General features: G+C 35.2%; 3 protein-coding genes across 8 annotated transcripts; all 3 read right to left on the bottom strand.

Annotated features, from left to right (window-relative positions):
* Nucleotides 1-2,244: 2,244 nt before the first annotated feature.
* On the bottom strand, nt 2,245-5,726 carry SIGF (RNApolymerase sigma-subunit F). The gene is made up of 9 exons (XM_048107339.2): nt 5,464-5,726; nt 4,706-4,824; nt 4,349-4,473; nt 4,027-4,230; nt 3,677-3,929; nt 3,345-3,575; nt 3,073-3,213; nt 2,782-2,982; nt 2,245-2,680 (listed from the first exon to the last, which is right to left on the bottom strand). Exons 1-9 carry the CDS (start codon nt 5,549-5,551, stop codon nt 2,393-2,395), a joined length of 1,650 nt encoding a protein of 549 aa, XP_047963296.1. The 5' UTR covers nt 5,552-5,726; the 3' UTR covers nt 2,245-2,392.
* A 5,689-nt stretch (nt 5,727-11,415) lies between these two features.
* LOC125203538 (OVARIAN TUMOR DOMAIN-containing deubiquitinating enzyme 12-like) lies at nt 11,416-15,414 on the bottom strand. Of its 5 annotated transcripts, none has more exons than XR_016132701.1 (11): nt 15,213-15,414; nt 14,076-14,387; nt 13,825-14,000; nt 13,332-13,405; nt 12,710-12,764; nt 12,363-12,437; nt 12,214-12,287; nt 12,089-12,137; nt 11,904-12,011; nt 11,774-11,830; nt 11,416-11,650 (listed from the first exon to the last, which is right to left on the bottom strand). XR_016132701.1 is itself a non-coding variant. In XM_089060791.1 (11 exons), exons 2-11 carry the CDS (start codon nt 14,377-14,379, stop codon nt 11,674-11,676), a joined length of 957 nt encoding a protein of 318 aa, XP_088916917.1. In that variant the 5' UTR covers nt 14,380-14,387; nt 15,213-15,413; the 3' UTR covers nt 11,416-11,673. The 5 variants fall into 5 exon arrangements, 4 of the variants coding, with proteins under 4 accessions (XP_088916917.1, XP_047957862.1, XP_047957861.1 ...); XM_089060791.1 differs by having other exon boundaries at nt 11,416-11,681; nt 11,904-11,988; nt 15,213-15,413; XM_048101905.2 differs by having other exon boundaries at nt 11,904-11,988; nt 14,076-14,384; nt 15,213-15,412.
* Nucleotides 15,415-17,404: 1,990 nt separating this feature from the next.
* On the bottom strand, nt 17,405-21,446 carry LOC125207352 (serine/threonine-protein kinase PCRK1-like). 2 transcript variants are annotated; one of them, XM_048106648.2, is made up of 5 exons: nt 21,146-21,446; nt 19,831-20,229; nt 18,903-19,163; nt 18,571-18,693; nt 17,405-18,379 (listed from the first exon to the last, which is right to left on the bottom strand). In XM_048106648.2, exons 2-5 carry the CDS (start codon nt 20,200-20,202, stop codon nt 17,864-17,866), a joined length of 1,272 nt encoding a protein of 423 aa, XP_047962605.1. In that variant the 5' UTR covers nt 20,203-20,229; nt 21,146-21,446; the 3' UTR covers nt 17,405-17,863. The 2 variants fall into 2 exon arrangements, with proteins under 2 accessions (XP_047962605.1, XP_047962606.1); XM_048106649.1 differs by lacking the exon at nt 21,146-21,446 and adding an exon at nt 21,016-21,145.
* Nucleotides 21,447-21,478: the final 32 nt, after the last annotated feature.

Genomic DNA, 21,478 nt, shown 5'->3' with positions numbered 1-21,478 from the left:
TGCTACAACGCAATTTTTGGGGTTGAGATTTACTTCTTAGACTTGGGAATTGAAAATGCTCTACTCTATAGGCTAGATCTAGGCAGAAACATAGAAACATGCATGATAACTAAAATTACTGGTAACAGCTGCTAGACCGAGGTAACGACTCCCTAATTTATCCTAGACTCGGAAGAAAAGAGATGTGGGGACCATTCTCTGAAAAAAAACAGGGTACGACTGAAAAGCTGCAAAATAACTAACTAAAGGACTAACTAACAGCGACATCATCTTCTCCAATATATTTCACGAAACAACCAGATAAAACAGAGTAAAACGAAGATCGAAACCAAGTAAACGAAATTAAAATCGACAGAAATGAAGAATAGTTCAAACTAAAGCAGATCTACGGCTACTAGACGAGGTAAAACAAGAATGCAGAATTTAAACAGCAAAATCAAGCGAAAGCAAGCAGATCCATCCGCAGGATGCTTCATCCACTCCGGATCCAAGCCATCCACATCAACCAAACATCATTTCCACCTCCGATCCTCACAAGTCTACGTAGATTCAACCGATCACAAACAGATTTCTTACAAACCAACTCCAAACTCAGTTCAACCAACAATAATCAGCAAATCAAACCCAAAACAACACGATAAGATAAACGAAACAGAAGTAGTGATATCCATAGCAAAACACGAAATATCCAACGATAGCAACAACACAAGGCCGAGCCTCGAACAGCGAGGGCTCGGCGAGTACCAAAAGTAGACAGAAAAATAAAGACAATTGTTTCTTCGCCTCCGTAGAGACGGTGTTGCACCCAAACTTCCGATGAAATGAGAACCCCCTAATATTTCCCCCAAGTGTGTGAGTGTGTAGAAAAAGTGGAAAACTAAGCTAGGAGCTGAAAAATAGTCTTTTCTCATGTTGATTGCGTGCTCCTTTTTATAATGGATAGGGCTTCTAGACTGTTTTTGTAATGCCCATTTTGCCCTTCGATTCGATGCTCTTTAGTCTAGCGCTCTTCCTTGTTCAGCTTATTTTTCCTGTCAGCTTCCTCCACCAAGCGATTTCTGTCTTCTTCCTGAGGCTGGCGATTTTCTCTACACACCTGGCTCAAAAAGGTTTGTTAGACCCGGGAAATCACAGAATTTATCCCTATAACCAATGCACGAAATTAGCCTTATCAGGGAGCCCATATCCAAAACCTTCCATAGATCCCTGACTGAGCCCAATATGAACTTAATATAAATAGGAGAATAAAGGAGAGACAGAATTACAATTATTATTAGATGAAATTTTCGTCCCCCTCTCTAATTAGTAGAGGAGCTAGAAAATTCTTCAGCTCTCCTCCGTGAGGAATTTCTGTCTTCTTTTTATTCGAGTCCTTGTATTTTGATAAGATCAACCCACCCTGATATCGAGATACAGTTCGGGAACCAGTCAGAAGATCTGTGGTCTAGTATTGAAGATCATCACGTAGAGAAGGCGCGAGCAATGGTCGATTTTTTGGAGAATCTAAATCGGTAACTCTAAACCGTAGAAATCATGTTTAGGATTTATATTTTTCTAAGCATGAATTATTTGCGTTCTAGCATGCAATATCTATTTAACACGTGAACTGATTAATCGCATAATCAATCAAATAGATATGTATCTGATTTATTTGTTTTGTACAAGTCTTCCGCCGTGCAAGGGGCACCAAACCCCAGAAAAAAAAAATCATAAACTAATCCTAATGGCAAATTTCTATGCTCAATTTCAATAAAATCCAAGAAATCGGAATCCTCAACGTTATGAACACTAAAATTTTCGGTTCTAACATGAACCATATCAATATTTAATTTTCAGTGCATAAACCCTATCCAATTATTCAATTCCATCATCAATTGAAGTGATTTGAATGAGATGATACCTTAATTTCACAAGGTTTGGAGTTAGGATTCAAGCTCAAATATATTTCCATGGAGGTTGAAGGATGATAAGAAGAACTGAGATAGTCGCGTGGGACGCCCATGCCGGCGTCGTGTGCGTATGTATATGTGTAGAGAAATTATTGGTCGGGGAAGGGGCGGCCGCGACGGACGTTGGCACCGGGCGGTGCGAAGGCAGGGTAAGTGAGTGCACTGCCTAGGTGAAATTGTGATGGCTATAAACACATCTTTTATGTGTAATATGCTACATTTATGCATCACCTTTTGAGGATAAACATAGGAGACTGGATTTGGAAATGCCTATTTCAAAACTGTGAAGCATAACTAAAGATCCCACAAATTAGCATTTGAGGGAGAAAAAAAGTAATGAAGATAAGAAAAAAGTGGCAGTTTTTATGTACATTCATAAGCAGGACTGCCACATTGTGAGCAAATATAATACACAGCCTTTCAAAACAGAATATATATGCAGGCTAGATGAGCATATCTGTATAAGCTTCAAGCCCTTGGCTGTTTAGACACTGTCTGAGCTTGTACAGTGCTCGACTTTCCAGTTGCCTAACTCTCTCCTTCGATAATCCAAATCCGGCACCAATTTCAGACAGGGTTTTCTGATTTCCATCGTTGATGCCAAATCTGGACCGGATGATCTTCCTCTCCCTAGGGTTGAGCACACTCAAGAGATTCCGAACATGTTGCCTCATCAGCTGCTTCGATACACCTACATCCGGGACATCAATTGTGGTGTCTGCAGTGATTTCCTGTAAGAACATCATCCATTAGGGTCTCGATCAAGGGTACAATGGTGTACAAGATACAAAAGAAATGACATTTTTTCATAATTACGTGAAAATAATGATACCTGAAATGTGGTAGTTTGGTCCATCCACACGGGCTGTTGCATGGAAAGAGGCACTCTAGCACTGGATAGCAATTTCTCCATTCTCTCGACCGATATTCCAGCACATGCCGCTATGTCTTCTCTAGAAGGGTTGTGGTTGCCTTGTTGGATGCATGTTTTCTTCGCTTCGTACACCTTGGAGAGAAGGCCATAAACATTCTCCTGAAATATCATACAGGTTTCAATGATTTGAGAGAGCCAGATGGAGAGAGATTAGGGAATTGCTGAAATTGTAAAATGCAGAAACATTACTGGTAGGCGAATTGTCCTCGAATGCTGAAATAGCGCTTTCCTAATCGATTGCCTTATCCACCAATATGCATAAGTAGCAAATCGGCAACCCGCTTGAGGCTTGAATTTCTCTACACTCTTCATTAGTCCCAAGCTTCCCTCCTACAACAAAGTTGAAATACACCATAAAAACTTATCTTCCCCAGTTTCATGTAATCATATGTCCAATAAGAAAATAAACAAAAAATATGATTGTAATTCTGTTCCTGTATCAAGAAAAACTTGGAAAGCACCTGCATGAGATCCTGAAGGTTAAGCCCACGCCCTTGGTACTTCTTAGCAATGTGAACAACCATGCGGAAATTGGCATAGATTAACTTTTGTCGACTGCTGGTTCCAATGTGAATCTGTAACTTCAAGGACCGACAACTAATCCCAGCGGCTGCAGCCCACTCCACTATTGTAGGTTCACTGGAGGACTGAGCATGAAGTCGAGTTTTCACTTGTTGCAATTTCATTAATTCCTACACAAATGAATAGTTTATGAGGATCTGTGACCATACAATCAGGTTGATATCATCAGAGGGAAGTCCCCAACAAAAAAGGCAATCGGGCTAATAAAAACCTGTATCTTAGTTATTAACTCTGCCTCTTCTGTTGCAGTCAAAAGTTCTGTTGTTTCCGGTCCCCGTAGAAAGAGTCTAAGAGGATCATTGGGATCAAATCTAGTGTCAACCTTTTTATGTGATCCTGGTTTCTTGTGATGATTAGTCTCCTGAAACTCAACTTTTGGCTTAGGTACCCTCCTCTTCTTAGTTTTCCTCTCCAGCAAACGAGTAGACCTCACAGTTCTGCGCATAGGATCACTGACTAAACCTCTGGAAGCAAAAAAGGAATAAAAAACTATGTTAGGTATCAACCTTTTTAAGGACGCAAACAGAAGCAAAAAAAAGATAAAGACGAGATGAAGCATACCTTAAACTACGAGAATCATAAACATCAACTTCCAAATTTTTTGCATGTTTAGCAATTGACATTGCCTTTTTGCATGCTGAAAAGGCTTCTCTTGCAAGTGAAACAACATGATCGGCTTCGAAGCCAGTTGAATCTATGCTTTTACTTGTATTGGAATCAGACGTCAAAGGAAATGAAGTGTCCTTTTTCTGTAAGGATGCCAATCTGATTACAGAAAATGAAATAATCTAAGTGGATCAGACAGAGGTATGCCACAGAGAGAAAAAATATGGAAAATTTTGCAATAACACTTCAGGTATCTCTGATAGTTGATAACTCTTACAAATACCATAATTCTGGCCTTCGTAGCAACTGGTACTCAATGTCATTTTCATGCTGATTAGGATCAACATTGTCACTCCCATCATGAGACGAAGATACATGTCCAAGTTGCCTATCAAGTGTTTTCTTCAACCAAAGAGAAGCATAAAATAAGTACTAGTTTTCACACAACTAAGTTGGTTATACATAAAAAGTATAGTAAGTAATATTTTGTTGATAACATAAAAAAATGATTGCAGTGTAGAAGATGGGAAGAAAGAGACTTTTGCATCACAACAGCATATTGTTTATATAATAAGTTAAAATAATTGACTAACAAGCATCACACAAATAAACACTACTAAGGAAACAGTCTTACCTGAAATGCGTTTTCTTTTAAACATAGCAATGACCTGCTATCATAACGCTGATCCTGAATAAGAACTGTAGTTGACTGAGAGGTAAGAGCTGGGGTTACTTGTTCATGCAGCAGCAAAACTGCAAATGTAGCATGGAATTGATATCTCATGAAGTTACAAAAATATAAAACCTATCATAACATACAACAAAAGATTAGAGGTTCTAAGAGACCGATTGAATTCATATAGTGCTCCATCTTATAAGAAGAACCTGCATCCTAATTTAGGCATGTAGTACTACTTAATTATAAGTCTGTGGCAGGACATGAGCAAACATAAATCAAAGGACAGGCTTTAATCATCATCATCATATATACTGGCAGAAATTAAAGGGGGAAAATGCATCCATATCTTGAGAAAAATGTAGCCAAAAAACAAAAAGCATCCCTACTTACTTTCCTGTGATGAATATGTAATAAGAGCACAAAAGTCAACGAGTTAACAATTATTTTGGCTTACCACAATAACAATCAAATAGATTTACAGTATGCACTTAGAAACTGAAATTCTCTGAAATTATTTTTTAAGGTTACAACCTGAGCAAAAGGATTAGAAAAAGGGGCACCAATGTCAAAAGTAAACTCAAGTTCAAATTCACAACTTTAATATTTGAACCTTTTTTCCCGACAAACAGTGGAGCAATTTAATAGCGTGACTGCAGATACGGAAATTCAATCGCATTTGCTCTATTCAATTAAATAAATAGAAATTGAGTAACCTGAAGAGGAGGAGGAGGAACGGTTCCTGAGATGGGTTCTGTGAGTAAATTGAAGTGGAGAAGAAACCAAGCTCCTTCCTGCCTCCATATACCAACTTTAGTGATTGAAAATTGTAAGTGAACATGAATAAAGAAACCGAAAAAGAAGGTATTTTTTCAATTTAGTTATCTGCAGAAATATAGTCCATGAAGCAAATGAAGGGGGTGAGATAAACCCCTTCCCTTATCAACTGGATGAGATTTTTCGAGATTTTTAAGATAGACAGACAATACTACCCTTCTACGACCCCAATTTGGCTTGCGCTCATAAACCGATTTAACCTCTCACTCAAATACACCAGCTATTAGGGTGTCCACTATAGGGGAGCCGCGGCCGGGCCACGGGAGAGCCGCGAGCCGCGGCTCCCTATAGTGACTGGGGTGGGCAGCCGCGGCTCTTGGGCGCGAGCCGTGGCTCTCCTATTGCATTGGCCACGGGCCGCGGCTCAGCCGTGGCTCTCTCTATTTTCTGTTTTTTTTTTTTTTTTTTTTTTAATTTCTATAAGTATACACATTTTTTACCTCATTCCTACACAAATTCTATGAATATACCCTTTTTTAATTAAAATATACACAAAATGAAAAAAATAAATTATTTGGTGGCTTTGGCATGTCCACTATAGTGTAAAACATGGGCGTTGGTGGTCCGGCTACGATTTTATGGCTTGGCCACGTTTTGTGGCTTGGCCCGGCCAACTATAGTGGACACCCTTAGGACATCCATCGTTTCGCGAAAAGAGATATAGTACGAATTTTAATTCATACTCCCTCCGTCCCAGATAATTTGACCCAGTATTCCATTTTGGATCGTTCCACATAATTTGTCTCATTTCACTTTTACCATTTTTAGTAGTGGACCTCATATTCCACTAACTCATTCCTACTCATATTTTATTATAAAACTAATACTTTAAAAGTAGGACCCACATCCCACCAACTTTTTCAACTCATTTTCCATTAGATTTCTTAAAACCCGTGTCGGGTCAAAGTGTTCCAAATTATCTGGGACAGAGTGAGTAAATGATAAAATAAGTGAAAGTGTAAAGAAAAATTTAAAATTTAAAATCGTGTTGTAAGTGGGGCACACATTTATTAGATGAAAAATTTTAATTAATAAATATGAATTATTTCTATAAGATATACCAAAAATGAAATGAGTAGGGGTGTAAATTCGGGTACCCGCGGGTACCCAATCCCAAAAATTCGGATACCCAAACCCGAAATCTCAAAAATATCATACATAATACCTGACCCGTATGTGAATTCGGGTACCCTAATACCCGATGCGGGAACGCAACTATTCGGGTACCCATAAACTCGGAATTATTATATTTAAAATTTATTCCTTTATAATAAATTAAATTGTGATGAGAATATAAATGATTAAAAATCACACAATACTTATACTATTTATTGACTATAATTCTATATTATATAAAATAGACATTAGACAAATAGACACTACTTAATTTTAAAATTAAATTTTTTTTGGTATAAATTGAAACATAAAAGAGATTAAAATAATTTTTTAAGACATTAAATGAACATGTAAATAATATGGAGAAAGCATAACTAATTAACTATATATTTTCAAAAGATAACAAGTAAGAACATAGATAATGCAACATGGACCGAACACGAATGTAAAGAAGAGAGCAAATGGCCAAAAGAGAGCAGCAGCAATGGCGTGAAGGAAACTTGAAAAAGTGAGGCACACAAAAAATTTATAAATCTACATGTGATTAAATAAAGTTACCCTAGATTTACCCTATGGGCCATAAGCCCTATACTAAATAAAAATATTTATCACATATGCATAATTAATCGGGTTTAATTGGGTACCCTAATACGGGTTTCGGGTACCCTAAACCCGAAAAATCCTAACATTAACTACCCAAATCCGTACCCGAACCCATAATTTCGGGTTTCGGGTACCCAAAACCCGTCGGGTATTGGGACTAGGTCGGGAATACCCGAAACCCGCGGATTAAATTTTCAGGCCTAGAAATGAGTAATATTTATATGGGACAGAGGGAGTGCAATGTCTATACAATTCTCACGGAAGGCTAGATGATAACTACTCCCTCTGTCCCATTCGAAATGAAACGTTTTCCTTTTTAGTTTGTCCCATTAAAAATGAAACATTTCCTAAAATTAAAACATCTCTATCTCTACTTTTTCATCTCTCTTACTTTACTCTCTCTTCATTCACTCACAAAACAACACTACATAAAAATCCATGTCAATTCCCAAATGTTGCATATTTAATGGGACGGAGGGAGTATTTTTTAAGAAGTCTCTAGATGATAACTATTTTTTAAGAAGTCTTTCTCTTTTTAATATTCTCTCTTAATATATAGTACAACTAAGGTAGGGGTGAGCAAAAAATCCGAAAACCAAATATCCGAACCGAACCAAACCGAAATTTTGAAATTCGGTTCAGTTTTTTCGATTTTTCGATTCGGTTCGGTTTTGAAAATACAAAAATTTCGGTTTTTTGGTTTGGTTCGGTTCGGACGAAAAATAAAACCGAATAACTGAATTATATATTATATGTATAAATATATGTTTATATATATTTTATTAGTTAAAAACTAATTCTAAACCCTAAAAGAACGCCTAACACTGATTCTGACTTCCGCCTCCATAAGTCCAATCCTTCTTACCCTAGCCTCCATCTCTCCGCCTCCAAAGCTCCCTCCGGCCACCCACGCCCTCCAGCCACCCACGCCGGCGCCTCAAGTAAAATTTATGCTTCCCTCCTCTATGTATTTCATGTTTCCCTCCAGATCGTCATAGCTTTGTGTCCTAGCATTTATTGGTGGAAGCAAAAAAGTAGATGCCAAATAGAAGAGTGGATTCAAAGCATTGGGCACTATCAATTAATTCATTAAAATTCACAAAAGAGTAGGCTTCGTTTCAATTGATACACTGTTTTGCTATAGAGAATTTCAATTGATAGTGTGTATAATCAATCGGGTGAAATACAGTGGGCAGTGGTGATCGTTTCAAACTCAAATTCATGCTCCATTCAATTTAATTCGGTTTTAGGTTTTAGGTTTTTTATTTTTGAAATTTCAGAAAAATTTCGGTTTTTCGGTTTTATTCGGTTTTTAAAGTTTGGTTTTCAGTTTTTCGGATTTTCGGTTTCGGTTCGGTTTCAGTTTTGACCAAATTTCGGTTTTTCGGGTTCAGTTCGGTTTGGGCAAAAAATCGAACCAAAACCCGAATGCTCACCCCTAAACTAAGGTATTATCTCTGTTCCTGAAAATTTATCACTTATTTTCATTTTAGTCTATTTCTAAAAATTTGTCATCTTTCACTTTTATCATTTTTTTATAATAAACCTCACATTTCACTTAACTCATTTGTACTCACATTTATTATAAAACTAATATATAAAAATATGAACCACGTTCCACTAACTTTTTTAATTCACTTTTTATTATATTTCTTAAAATCTGTGTCGGGTCAAATGGTAACAACCAAAATCTTTGCTAAAATTTTTCAAATCTTCAATTCTATTTTGCATATTTGTCATAAATAATTATTTTGAAGAAAAACTCTCTCAAAAGAGATTTTCACAAAAGGACCAGTGCCAACTCAATCAAACGTTAAGGGAATAACTTTATCTCTTGTGGTGACAACCAAAATCTTTGCTAAAATTTTTCAGATCTTTAATATCCGAGAACTCAACTTTATCACTATATCACTAATATAAGTCTTAAGTTGATGATAGGGAAGAGTCATAGATTCAGCGTATGAGAACTCATTCAGATAAAGTTCTGCAAGAAAAACCAATTCGTCGATATTGAAGCTAGCAAATGAGTTTTTGGACTAAGGCAATTCAGTAAGCAATTCTATATTCGCTTTTGGGAAACGGTTCTTCATCTCTTGAATAAGTAAATTGATAACCTAAGTATAATAAAATGTGAATTTTGTATTTAATATAAAGTTAATTATAATTAAGAAATAAAATGTAAATTTCATGACAGTAAATCTTCACCTTGTAATGATGATAATTAGTAACACGTCTGTCCCACTTCATACATACACGAGACTTGATGATATCATACTTATACCATCTTGCTATGTCCATGGAATTAGTCATACAGAACTCTTCAACTTATCCTAAAAATTTGTTCCACCCATTCTCCCCGAAATATTTCGAAGTCCTTTTGATTGTACTCTTTATGTCTCATAAAAATAGAGACTTTGGGGATGTCACAGTTTTAATATAAAATTAGTAAAGTTGGAGGGAGATAGAAAGAAAAAGTAATTGAAGTATTGTTAGTAGATAATATGACCCACCTCAAAGAGAGAAAAACTTGTCAAGAATGGAAGATGATTATTTTTGTGGACAGCTCAAAATGAAAAAAGAGACTATTTTTACAGGACGGCAGGAGAGGGGTTATCAATTAAAAATATAGCTTGAACGATATTTTGATCCCATGTTATAAAATTGTTAATAAAACATTTGTTGACTCGAGTAACTCTATCATCAAGAGTATAATAAAAACAAAGTCATAGCTATATCTTGATCAATATTTTTGATATACCTCTATTATCTGGATTGAAACCATACTTTCATTCAATATAAATATTTTCAGACCATTGTACTTACTCCACGTATTTGACGCACTTCCGAACTTTGGCCTCTTAATCATGTTAAAGATAAAACCAAGCTCAGGAAGCACTGAGTGAATCATTTTTTAAAGTTTTGTCGTAGTATCTGTGACATGTAAACCAAGCTTAAGCATATTTCTACAATCTCTTCATTGTTGTTAACCTGTCCTATATACAACAATTAATAAAAGTTCAATGACTTCTCTTTCTTCAACTTTACATCTTCTTCATCACTTCGTGTAAATGTTACCCAGATTTGCAGCGGCAGGCAACACACAAGTGACTATCTTATCTTTTTTACCAAACGATCCATTAATACATTTAAGTAATGCATTGTAAGATAAGTCTATAAAAAATACGAATGTTTTTATAGATGTCTATAAAAACAATTTGAGTTATAAAAATAATTTAAGAAATATTTGATTTTCTATTGGTCCATTAAAATTTCAGTATAAGAAGAATATATTTTTTAAATAATAAATAAGAAAATGTACATAGATATTATAATAAGACCACATATTTAATGCATAACAAAAATTGGAGTATCTTATTAATTGGATGAAAATATGAAAGATTGAGACTCAAGAAAAATGAGTGTCATTATATTTTTATTGGAACTCATAGTATATGTAAAATTTTCTGATATCATATTAACTTATGATAATAAACTGTTGTTAACCTTTGTAATTTTCACTAATACAAATTTTAAAATACATTTAATAACAATAGTTAAATTATTTTTTAACATACACATAAAATTTTCTTCATCATAACAACTGAATATATCTTATGTGAGCATCACCCTTATTTGACACACATTTAGCATTGTTTGTTTTGTTTTATAGTATATTTAGTTTGATCTAAACATTAAAAAATGTTGTTGAAATTTTTAATTTTATAGTATACATAAAAATCAACTAACTCGATTTGTTGTTTTCACTATAACTTTTAATAAAAAAATAAAAAGAAAAATCAAGCATATATTTCATCATTACAAAAGGTCGAGCATATATTTCATCATACAACAATGAATTTAGTTAATGATAGCATTGGATTATGTTATCATAACATTGATTGTAATTCATTTTAATGACAATTGACAGGAATATTTGTATAAAATTTTCATCTAAATTTCTTCCTTTGAACAAATGCAATTAAAATTTCATTAGAATTCTTATAAAATTCCTTTTAATTTGATACTCCCATTTCAAAAATTTCAAAATTTTAATGACGGATTATTTGCTATGGAGCCCACATACCCCATCTAACATCAGAATTTCAAGTAGATAAAAAGAAAGATGATAAATTATGAATTTATGATATGCGGACGTGTAATACTTAATTATTTACGGCAACATATAATAGTATAACGCAATAATAATGAAGATAAACTTATCGACGATGTCATCTCATATATTGTACGCAGAGCGATGCAGAACTCGATCAATACCTCAACATTTCTACTGCTTGTTTCGGAAGTTCCACCACTTTTTCTTCCTCTTAAAATCACTCGGAGGCAGATCTGATCGACCAAAGATTTTTATTTTATTCTACTATATTAGAGTATAATTAGTTGAAGATATAATAAGCTAGGATTGTCAGCATAAAGTGAAAGATGATGGATGAGACAAATGACAGTTTTTACCTCCCTGGGGATAAATGGAGTTGTAATGTACCTCAGCCCAGAAACTCAAATGCACAACTGCACAACAAATCACAAACATAACGATCGATCCAAGCATCGCAAACAAGCATTATTCGTAAACTGAACTGACCTCTTTTTGACTTTTGTTCTTTCGGGAGTATCTCGATGTAGCATGTATCTTTGAATGAAGTTAGTACAAGAATCTTGACACCATACTGTCACACCAAAATAGCCACATCTGAGTTCTATTAGCAATATACTACTATTTGCCACACGGCATAAATAAGAGGCGGTTTGAGGTAAGGCGAGTAATACCGAATCTGCAGCAGCTTGCAGAGTGACATGATCACCCCACTCCCCCCTCCTGATTACTAATCGTGTTAAGTGTTCGTGGTGGTTAAAATTGAAGGTTAAAGAATATTGAGATAGAAGAAGTATACTTGGATATCCTATTCAAGTAGTCAGCAAATTCCATGGGGACATACCCCTCGTACATTTCTGGATGTGCTTTGAGCTGGCAAACATGATACATGTCAGTTACAAAATAACCTTAGACCATAAAACAATATCCTTTTAAAAATACACCAACCTGACGGACAACTTGCTTTCTGACAAATTTATGGTGTTCAGGGGTCCGATAGAACTGATCAGATAAAGCACGAAACTGCGGAAAACCATAATGAAAAACTGGAAATAATTTTGTAATTGAGAAAGTACAATAGAACAATGTAAGAATACTCAATAGCTTATAACACGATGTGAAAGTTCAATTTAGGGGAAAATGTCGAGCTGTATGCTTAGCGTCTCATCAATTACTAGCAATACATAATAGAGAAAAATGAGCTTTTAGAATATGTACTAAGAGCATTCAACTCTGTTCTGAAAATTTTATGTCAACTGATACTATAACATTTTGGTAAAGACTCACATACTTACCTGACAATTTCCATCTCCTTGAACTTTGTGCTCAATCAAGCCATACATCTTTAACCTGAAATGAAAAGATCAACTATCAAAAATGTGTTCAACCAATTCAATATAGAAAAGTATGGGGAGGAGTATCAAGTGCAAGCAAAACCCATAGCAGAATATAAAGCGCCATATTTATGAAGCTAACAGACTTGAGCATCATCAAAGGTAACCTTTATTGCTAGAGGCTCATTTGAACTTCAAAGCGTCTTAATAGACATAGCGAAATATGGGATTCTTTGCCAGCTAACCACTTAACTATTTATCACTTAGCTTTACCAACAAAGCTTACCAAGAGGTAATGCATAAAAAATAGTTTGAAGGAGTTGGAGAACAATTGGTTTCTACTGTTGAGTAAAAGACGTCCCAGCTAGAAAATCGTTAAATATTTTATCCAAGTGTAAAATTAACATCAGGTAAAGAGGGAAGGTGGTGATATTTTGACAAAAACAAATTTAAAGCGCGGATGCAACAAGGAAATCAACACACAGCATCTGGAAAGAAACAAATTCGAAAAACAGTTATACATCTAAATCCACTGATTCAAATTTTACACGATATGCCAACAACATAATAAGGCAAAAAGTACCTATCCAGCAGCCTTTGATGGTCAGTAGTTGCTTCGTCTACTGAAGGTATGTCCCCATTAATCCTTGGAATATGCTGTCAGTGGTACCAACAGAACACTTAAATATCCTTCAAAGGATCATTCCAAAGTAAATTTCTATCATGCCAAGCACACAAAAAATCATGTCCTGTTAGTAAGTTGTTCAACTGTTTCAAAGTTACAATTTCGTCAATTTGTTAGTATTTTGGTTAATCATATGTAGATTTGCCTATAAATAGATTAACGGATGTCTTAGATATAAAATGATAAGATGACAAGGGCATGTTTGAAAACTAAATTTATCAAGAGAGAAACATTAAGGAAATAAGTTAAAATGAAAAAAGAAAAATCTTGATGATGGGTATGAAAAGAAAAATCTTGATGATGGGTATGAAAATATCAATTAGAAAACTATGTACAGTCTAATGACTTCGAAGTGAGTCAAATTCTGAAACATCATGGAACTGATGCTTACAGGAACAGGAACCATTTCATACAACCTCTTCTCAACTTCTCCATCAAGTTCCGACTCATCCATTATATCCAGATTACAGGAGTAATCATCTCCATCGCATGATCTATCCCCAGGGCTTGAGCATGGGCTCCCTGCATCATCACTCTCATATGCGCTACCGTCTCGGCCTACATCTTCTGTAGATTTCTCGGAAAAATTAATGAAGTTGGTTCTAGTGAATATAAACATGAAGAAGGAAAAGAAGCATGTACCTGTATAATAGTTACTTGAAGAATCATGCCAATCTGGGGCGACAGTGGAATCTTGCAAGTATACCTCCCCAGAATGTGATAATACTGGGTGTTCTTCAATTGACAACTGCGACAATTCTTCATGTAGAAGAGAATGTGCAACAATCTCATCATTTTCAGTGTTGACACATGGATCATCTCTAATGTACTGTTCATGACAAATCTTGACGTCATGTTGGGTGCTGTCTCCATAGTAACTGTTACTGAAAATACTGTCGATGTTGAGAAAACTCCATGGAGCAGCATCAGGTTCTGGTTCATGCATTTCTTCTTCTGGTGAATGCTCACAGAATCAAACAAGCATTCATCCAATAACAGCTGAAATAATTCTTAGCTAGCCAGATTGTGTATTATCCCAGCTACACACTCTTTCCACAGTATACCCAATAAGATACTTTGATGAAAAGTCCTATCACCACATTCAGATAAACAGTATGACCCAAGATTAACTAATTTATCCTATCACCACATTCAGATAAACAGTATGACCCAAGATTAACTAATTTATCCTATCACCACATTCAGATAAACAGTATGACCCAATATTAACTAATTTATCAATCTAACGTTTTTAATCATCTGATACACTAACATTTTTCCCACATTCTTAAGAAGTCGACACCATGGCTCTATCAAATATAAAATGTTAAAGCTCCAACAAACAGAGAAATCTAAGTAGTAACACCTAACAAATTAATGAAGAGTTTAGTTTATTGATCAATATCCTTATGCAATAAAAAAAAATGGATCTTTCCATTTGGCTTTCCTTCTCCAAACAACAGTTTACTCTATAGGACCCCCTTGTTAAGTCTTTAAACATGAAATTCGTATTCTGATAATCACAAAATGTGATAAAGAATGGTTTTTTGTTGGTTTCAAATCAGATAACACTTACTTCCAAGCTAAATCCTCCGATTAGTAACAAAAATTAAGCCTATATTCACAAATTCTGTTATCCTAAGCAGAAATTAAGGAGAAATATATGCACCACAACATAGAAGAATACAAAACTTGGACTCAAAGTAAAAACAAATCGCAATTACAATCCAATAGAAACTGAAGCGAAAGCCACTCGATATGTAACCAATTAAAACTCACCTTCAGGCGGCAATGAATAGAGAGAGACGATAGTGGAAAGGGAGGAGAAATGTGAGGTTGGTTTAGAACTTTATGATACAGTTTGAGGGAAATGGTGGCTTTTGCGTAGATCGAAAGATGCCGTTGATTTAATCGCCCTTTTCCTTCAACACTAGGCAATAGGCATCCCTTATTTTAGGTATGACTGCGTTTTTTAGGTTATTTGGGATTTCAATATTCCATTCTTTTCTTTCCATTTACAGTTAATTGCGTTTATTTGATGCTTTTTCTGGTTTTCCTCGAATCTATTCAACACACGAGAGTGAAATTAAACATAATCCACCCGCTTCTATATTTCTTTTGTCTCAATCAAAATGTCCACTTTTTATATCTTTTGAAAATAATCAATTGCTAACTAATTAACAATTTCAAATTAAAACTAAATCTTAGTCATTAGATTAGAAGATCTAGTGGTTGAAATAACACATGGATTATATTTTTAATTAAGAAAATTAATAAATAAAATTAGAGGGTATTAATGTCAATTCTCTCTTATTAAAATCATTTTAAAACTTTAAATTTACATAACTCTCTCGATTCAAATTTTTTTTTCGCAAAAAATATATCAAATTAAAGGATTCCAACGAAATCTCAATTGCATATGTTCCGACGACATTCGGATAATGAAATTTGATATTTTTTATTTTAGTTTTCGTAAATGTTGATAACCAGATTTTTATCAACAAATACATAAACAAATCTCAATAAAATCATGTAAAAATCTTAATAAAACCATGTAAAAATCTCAATATATATGTGTTGATATTTTCTTATACTAGTGTTGATATTCTTATGTCATATTTGTAATACACTATGTTGATATAAAAAAACATTCACGAAAATGATCATATGATAACATAATGGCGATATTACCCTTTTGTTGATATTTTGTCTACTATTTATTGAGATTCGTAAGATTTAATCTCATCCACTCATTTTAAAATCTAAGAGTGGAGATTTGATCTTGATTTTGGATTAGGGTGCTATAAGCATGAATATGACCCTTTTATTCATTCCCCATCTCTACTCATTAAAATATTTAATTACTTTTTTCTCTTTACGTATTCCACCTAACAACTCCTCCTAAAATCTCGTGCCACTAAAAAATATGGACATCTTAAATATAGCGGAGGAAGTATTTGATTAATTTAACCAACTATTTAATTAATTTTTTAAAATAATTTAATCTGTAAATAAATTATACTAGTACTACATATTTAATTATGATTTTTTTTTTGAATGAATTAGAGGGAATATCAACTAAAATAGGTTGCATTCATCGAGTTATTCTTACACACGATAAAACCTTCCAACTTCAACATGCTCATCATTGTCGATCCACGACATATAATCAACCTTGTATCCATCTATGAGGAATGGCATGATGCCGTCATTCTATTATTTGACACTCATAGTTAAATATGAACTATTTTTAAATTAATTAAATTTATTTGTTATGTTAGGCAAAGAGGATATAAAAAATTAAAATAACAACAAAATTATAATATGCAATTTAATAAAAATATTGATAATCAATTTAATTGATTAATTGTCAAAATTGAGCTATACAAATAACAGTTCCATCATTTTATTAAACATAATTTTAGACCAAAACCATAAAACAATTTTAGGACAAAAATTTGTCCAAAGATAAGAGTTAATACAAATTTTGGACAATATTGATACCTGTAGAAACGGGCTCTACTTTGTCGCAATAATGTTGAAAGATAGTCTTGCCTAACTCAATATACTTGAATAATAATTAAGGAGCTGGAACATGATTTAATATTTACCTCACATTGTTTTCATGTGATTTTATATTGTTCTGTTTATTATTGCTCCGCCAAACTTTTCGTAATTTCACCACCATTTATATATGAATTTTCCTAGGCAAAATATTCGTGAAGTTCACTGTCCCTGAATTAAATAATCGAAATTTCATTGGAATTCCTCGATTCATTTGAGATAATTCCTTGGTTTGGCTTGAAATTTTATTGGCTAATTTCCTTATTTTTCGCATTGGCTTGGCATGACGTCAACCTAAAAGGTAAGTAAAATAATCACTAGTAGTATAAGATTTAATCCCACAAATGACACTGGCAGACAGAATATAGTGGCATCTAAATAAGATACAACTCTACAAGATGGAGAGCTAGGCCAGCAAAGAATGAACACTGCTAATAAACAAACATTTTACAACAGCAACCCCATAGTGTTTCCTCCAAAAATATACTACATGCTTCCATCATGTATGTATTACTACAAGTTACAACAATCCAAGGAATGACTAAACCCATTGGGATTCAGACCTCCTCACCCAACATCATATGTTTACAACAATTAAAGGTCACACAAACAAATTCCATACCTTTTATTCTATTGCAATGTTGAATCTATCGACACCGGTCACATTCTAGAGCCTGCCCTTGTTGAGGCACCTAGAAGAGGTTTTTCGCTGAACGACTATCAGTAAATCCGAGGCCGGTCACATTCCAAAAACACGTTCAACCAGATTTACGCTAGCGAGTCAGAATCAATTTGCAGTTTGCTACTGGTATCTTGATAGTGTACTAAATTGTCATCCTTATGTACCCTAGTTGACTGCTTTGCAATCAGCAAGTTCTCACGAGCTTTGATGACCAGACTCGAAGCAGCCAGGCACTGTCCACGATTTTGATATCACTTAGCCTCCTTTTACCTTTGGATTGGGAATCCTCGGAAGCTTTGTTGTCGTCTTTGCTCTTCAAAGATGGTTGAGGGTTTCCGCAGCCTGTATACACCTCAACGACTTGGTTGATCATTTCCTGGACTTCACTCATCTTGGGCCGTGTCTTTGAAAGTCTGGACAGGCAGCGGTTAGCTACGAGTGAGAGCTTGTGAGCTGATTTAAGGACTTGCCTGCCCTCAAGCCTCGGGTCCAGTATATGTTGAAACTTCTTGGCGTCTGAAAGGTATGGCTTTACCCATTCTAAGAGCTTCTGCTCGCCTTTAGGGCGTTGTCGATCCAACGGGCGTCTACCAGTGATGAGTTCGTAAAGGAACACCCCATAGCTCCAAACATCACTTTTTGATGTGAGACGGCCTGTTTGAATGTATTCGGGAGCTGCATAACCCATAGTCCCAACAACCTGAAAAGTGTATATAATCATCAAATAAACAGAAAAACAGTCATTGCTAGTAAGTAACGTAGTTTTAACCAAGGAACTTCAGAGAATCACAGTTGGTTTAAAACACGACTTCATACTCAATGGCAAAGGCTAAAATGCTTTAGAGCTATACATAAAGATTTATATAACAAACCATATTGCATTGAGCATACCGCAGTTGATACGTGTGTTAGTCCTTCTGAAGGACCCAATCGAGCCAATCCAAAATCTGATAGTTTAGCATTCCATTGTTCATCTAAGAGAATATTTGAAGATTTGAAATCTCTGAAGATGATCTGGACATGGGATATGACATACGTTAGTCTTAAGAAAGTGAAGCGGAGCATATCCAAGCTCCATCTAGTGCCAGATGGACGAAAAAAGAAAGAGGCTTCATTCCCAACTATAACAAATGAATTAATTTAAGGCACTGAAAGACAAATAGATTGAACATTCTTAATATGGTACCAGGTCGCACGAAAACAGTCAACACAAAATAGACAACCTGAAAATCCATTTCCTCGTGCAGGTATGCCAAGCCACGTGCAGCATCTAGGGCGACCCTCAGCCTCATATCCCAAGAAAGGGGTGTGAGGGACCTAATTGATAAATGATCTTCCACACTTCCATTGGGCATGTATTCATATACTAGTAGTCGTTGAATACCTCTTTCATCATCTTCAGCACAGTAACCAATAAGTTTCACGAGATTTGGATGCTCGACAACGCCAAGAACGTTAACTTCTGTCACCCATTCTTTGTGACCCTGACATGTGAAAGTGAAAGTATTAGTCAGTTGCAGCACTTTCTTAATCAAACATGTGAAGATTTCTTTTTTCCATTGAGAACATTAGGGAACTTTAACAAGTGTACAAGGAAAACACTAAAATTGCTATCTTAAACAAACTTTCAAAAACTGCAATAACGAAATCTTCCAGATAACTGAGTACGGCTCTGGCTGGAAAACAGAACGAGTTACAAATAGCAACTTTGTCATTTACAATGCAGCTCAATCGATAGACTATAGCAAGCCTCTCTTTGGAAATAGTGCATCATTAAAGTCATAGCTGATGCCATCTTTATCAGCTTTCTACAATAATATCAATGTCAGATTCATATTTATTAATTACACTTAATTAAATAAGGTGCTAATACTCAAAATAGAGATGTTTATAGTAGCCATGACATTGCTTCTGTGAGTTACGTTATAGCGGCATTTATAGTCTTAACTCTTAAATGCATTATCAGCAGGCAGGAACAATGAGGATGGCACAGTTCGAAGACCTTAGAACTTGCTACTGACTATTTATACCAATTTCTTCTTCCAACACGTTAAATAAATACATAGAACTATGTATATGATGTGTTTTGCACTTTTGAGAAATCATAGGGAAATTGAAACTGAAGAAAAAGCAAACTTGAAGAAAATGCACCTGGAGTCCTCTTCTACCCAGTTGTTTTACAGCCACATCAATTCTCTCGGCTGGATCATTAGAACTCTTAATGACGCCCTTAAAAACACATCCAAAACCTCCTTCTCCAAGTTTTGTAGTACGGCCAAAATTTTTTGTCGCTTGTTTCAGTTCTGAAAAGGAAAAGACCTTGAGATTACTGGCCCTCTCAGACAAATTTGGGAACTGGTTGCGACCTCTGGACTCAGAGCTCGTATTTGATACATCCTGAGAATTTAATTCTGATCCAGATTGCTTCATTTCATGATCAGTAAACGAAGACTGAAGTGAATTTGCTGTTGGTGTCTTTGGTTCATCCTTTCTGTCTCCACTATAGAATTGGAAGCACTTCATGACCGTAAAATGGTGCGTAGTACCACGCTGAATAGTTCAGAGAAATTACTGACTCAGATTCCATTAAAATGCACAAAGAGGTAAATAAAATAGATCCACATACAAAAGTTGGATGCATAGAAAGATGGACTTATGCAAACTTCTACAAATTTACTCTGGATATGATAGAAGGAAGCCAAAAACTAAAGCATAATCATCACTTCAGTGTCCAACTTAAGAGAATGACTTGTCAAGTATCATTCATAATTTAACCAAACCACTACAACACATCTACTAAACAAACCAATGTTTGTAATAGGAAATTAACATCATAAAACTCAATGACCTCCCCTAAGCATTATGCAGTGTGATTGGCTTTACACTAAGAAGAAAACCACTCTGAGTACTAATGGAAATCAAACTGGAATCCTCCTGTATTGGTGGAAATCCATAGTTAACACAACACCTTCGATTTTATTTTCCTCCAAGAGTACCATCTACATTCTACAGGACCATGCTAAAGTCTCCTTTGAGCAGTAACTACTAACTATGAATCTCTCCCTCTCTCTCTCTCATTCACTCACGCACACACACAAACCCCTCATTTTTCAGATGACACGGATCATAATTCATACAAAAGCTTCACTAAACCTCATGTTTCAAGATTGGGGGTGATCATACTATACTACTAAAGCCCAATTTACATCAGGGGAGCTGGAAAACTCAATGTTGAATTCATATCTAAAAATCAATACTTTAGTCAAATATCCAAATCAAAATAAATCAAACCATAGCAAATGAAAACAAAGATGCACATGCGTTTGACTCCTCAACCTGATTCTAATCATGCTAATTTGGATTTTCTGAGTCCAATGGAAAATTCTTAACTCCATTCTTAAAGGTAAGAGAGCCCAGACCAAATCCCCAACAACCAAGAAAATTGATCTTCGAGCTAATTTCTGACCTGTAGATTGCCTTGGCGAATTTGAGAACAACCCAAAATCGATCTTGAAAGACCTGATTTCCGGATGAAACGCGGGACTAAAAAGAAGAAGTCATACACGGCAAAGCCTCCTCATTGGTTGAAACAACAAGACTCCGCGAGGATTGATATTCAATAATTGCAGATAAATAGAAGCGTACGAAATGTGCAAATACAGAATTTACGATCTTGGGCGAAAACACAGCATAAAACAAGAAATAAGTGTGAAGAGCAAAGTTGTGTAGATAATTAGAGAGAAAATGTGTCATCCTTTTACGGGAAGAAAATGTCTACAAAAGCAGGCGGGGGGCGATT

Source organism: Salvia hispanica, chromosome 6, assembly GCF_029641045.1.
Source record: "Salvia hispanica isolate PSC_SH4W2 chromosome 6, Shi_PSC_v1, whole genome shotgun sequence".
In the NCBI taxonomy this organism is placed as follows: domain Eukaryota; kingdom Viridiplantae; phylum Streptophyta; class Magnoliopsida; order Lamiales; family Lamiaceae; genus Salvia; species Salvia hispanica.
The sequence above is the reverse complement of the archived record's forward strand: the minus strand, read 5'-3'. Positions and strand labels throughout refer to the sequence as shown.

Bases quoted from the DNA above. Each gene is read 5' to 3' on its own strand.
- SIGF (XM_048107339.2), bottom strand. From the start codon at position 5,551: ATGGAGGCAGGAAGGAGCTTGGTTTCTTCTCCACTTCAATTTACTCAC. The intron at 4,231-4,348 runs GTAAGAGTTATC...TTCTGTAATCAG, and splicing joins AGGCCAGAATTATGGTATTT to ATTGGCATCCTTACAGAAAA. The intron at 3,214-3,344 runs GTGCTTTCCAAG...ACTTTGTTGTAG, and splicing joins ACCTTCAGGATCTCATGCAG to GAGGGAAGCTTGGGACTAAT.
- LOC125203538 (XM_048101905.2), bottom strand. From the start codon at position 14,379: ATGCATGAACCAGAACCTGATGCTGCTCCATGGAGTTTTCTCAACATC. The intron at 12,138-12,213 runs GTATACTTCTTC...ATTAGTAATCAG, and splicing joins TACTTGAATAGGATATCCAA to GAGGGGGGAGTGGGGTGATC. The intron at 11,989-12,088 runs GTATTACTCGCC...TTGGTGTGACAG, and splicing joins TGCAAGCTGCTGCAGATTCG to TATGGTGTCAAGATTCTTGT.
- LOC125207352 (XM_048106648.2), bottom strand. From the start codon at position 20,202: ATGAAGTGCTTCCAATTCTATAGTGGAGACAGAAAGGATGAACCAAAG. The intron at 19,164-19,830 runs GTGCATTTTCTT...TTCACATGTCAG, and splicing joins TGGGTAGAAGAGGACTCCAG to GGTCACAAAGAATGGGTGAC. The intron at 18,694-18,902 runs GTTGTCTATTTT...TCCCATGTCCAG, and splicing joins ACGAGGAAATGGATTTTCAG to ATCATCTTCAGAGATTTCAA.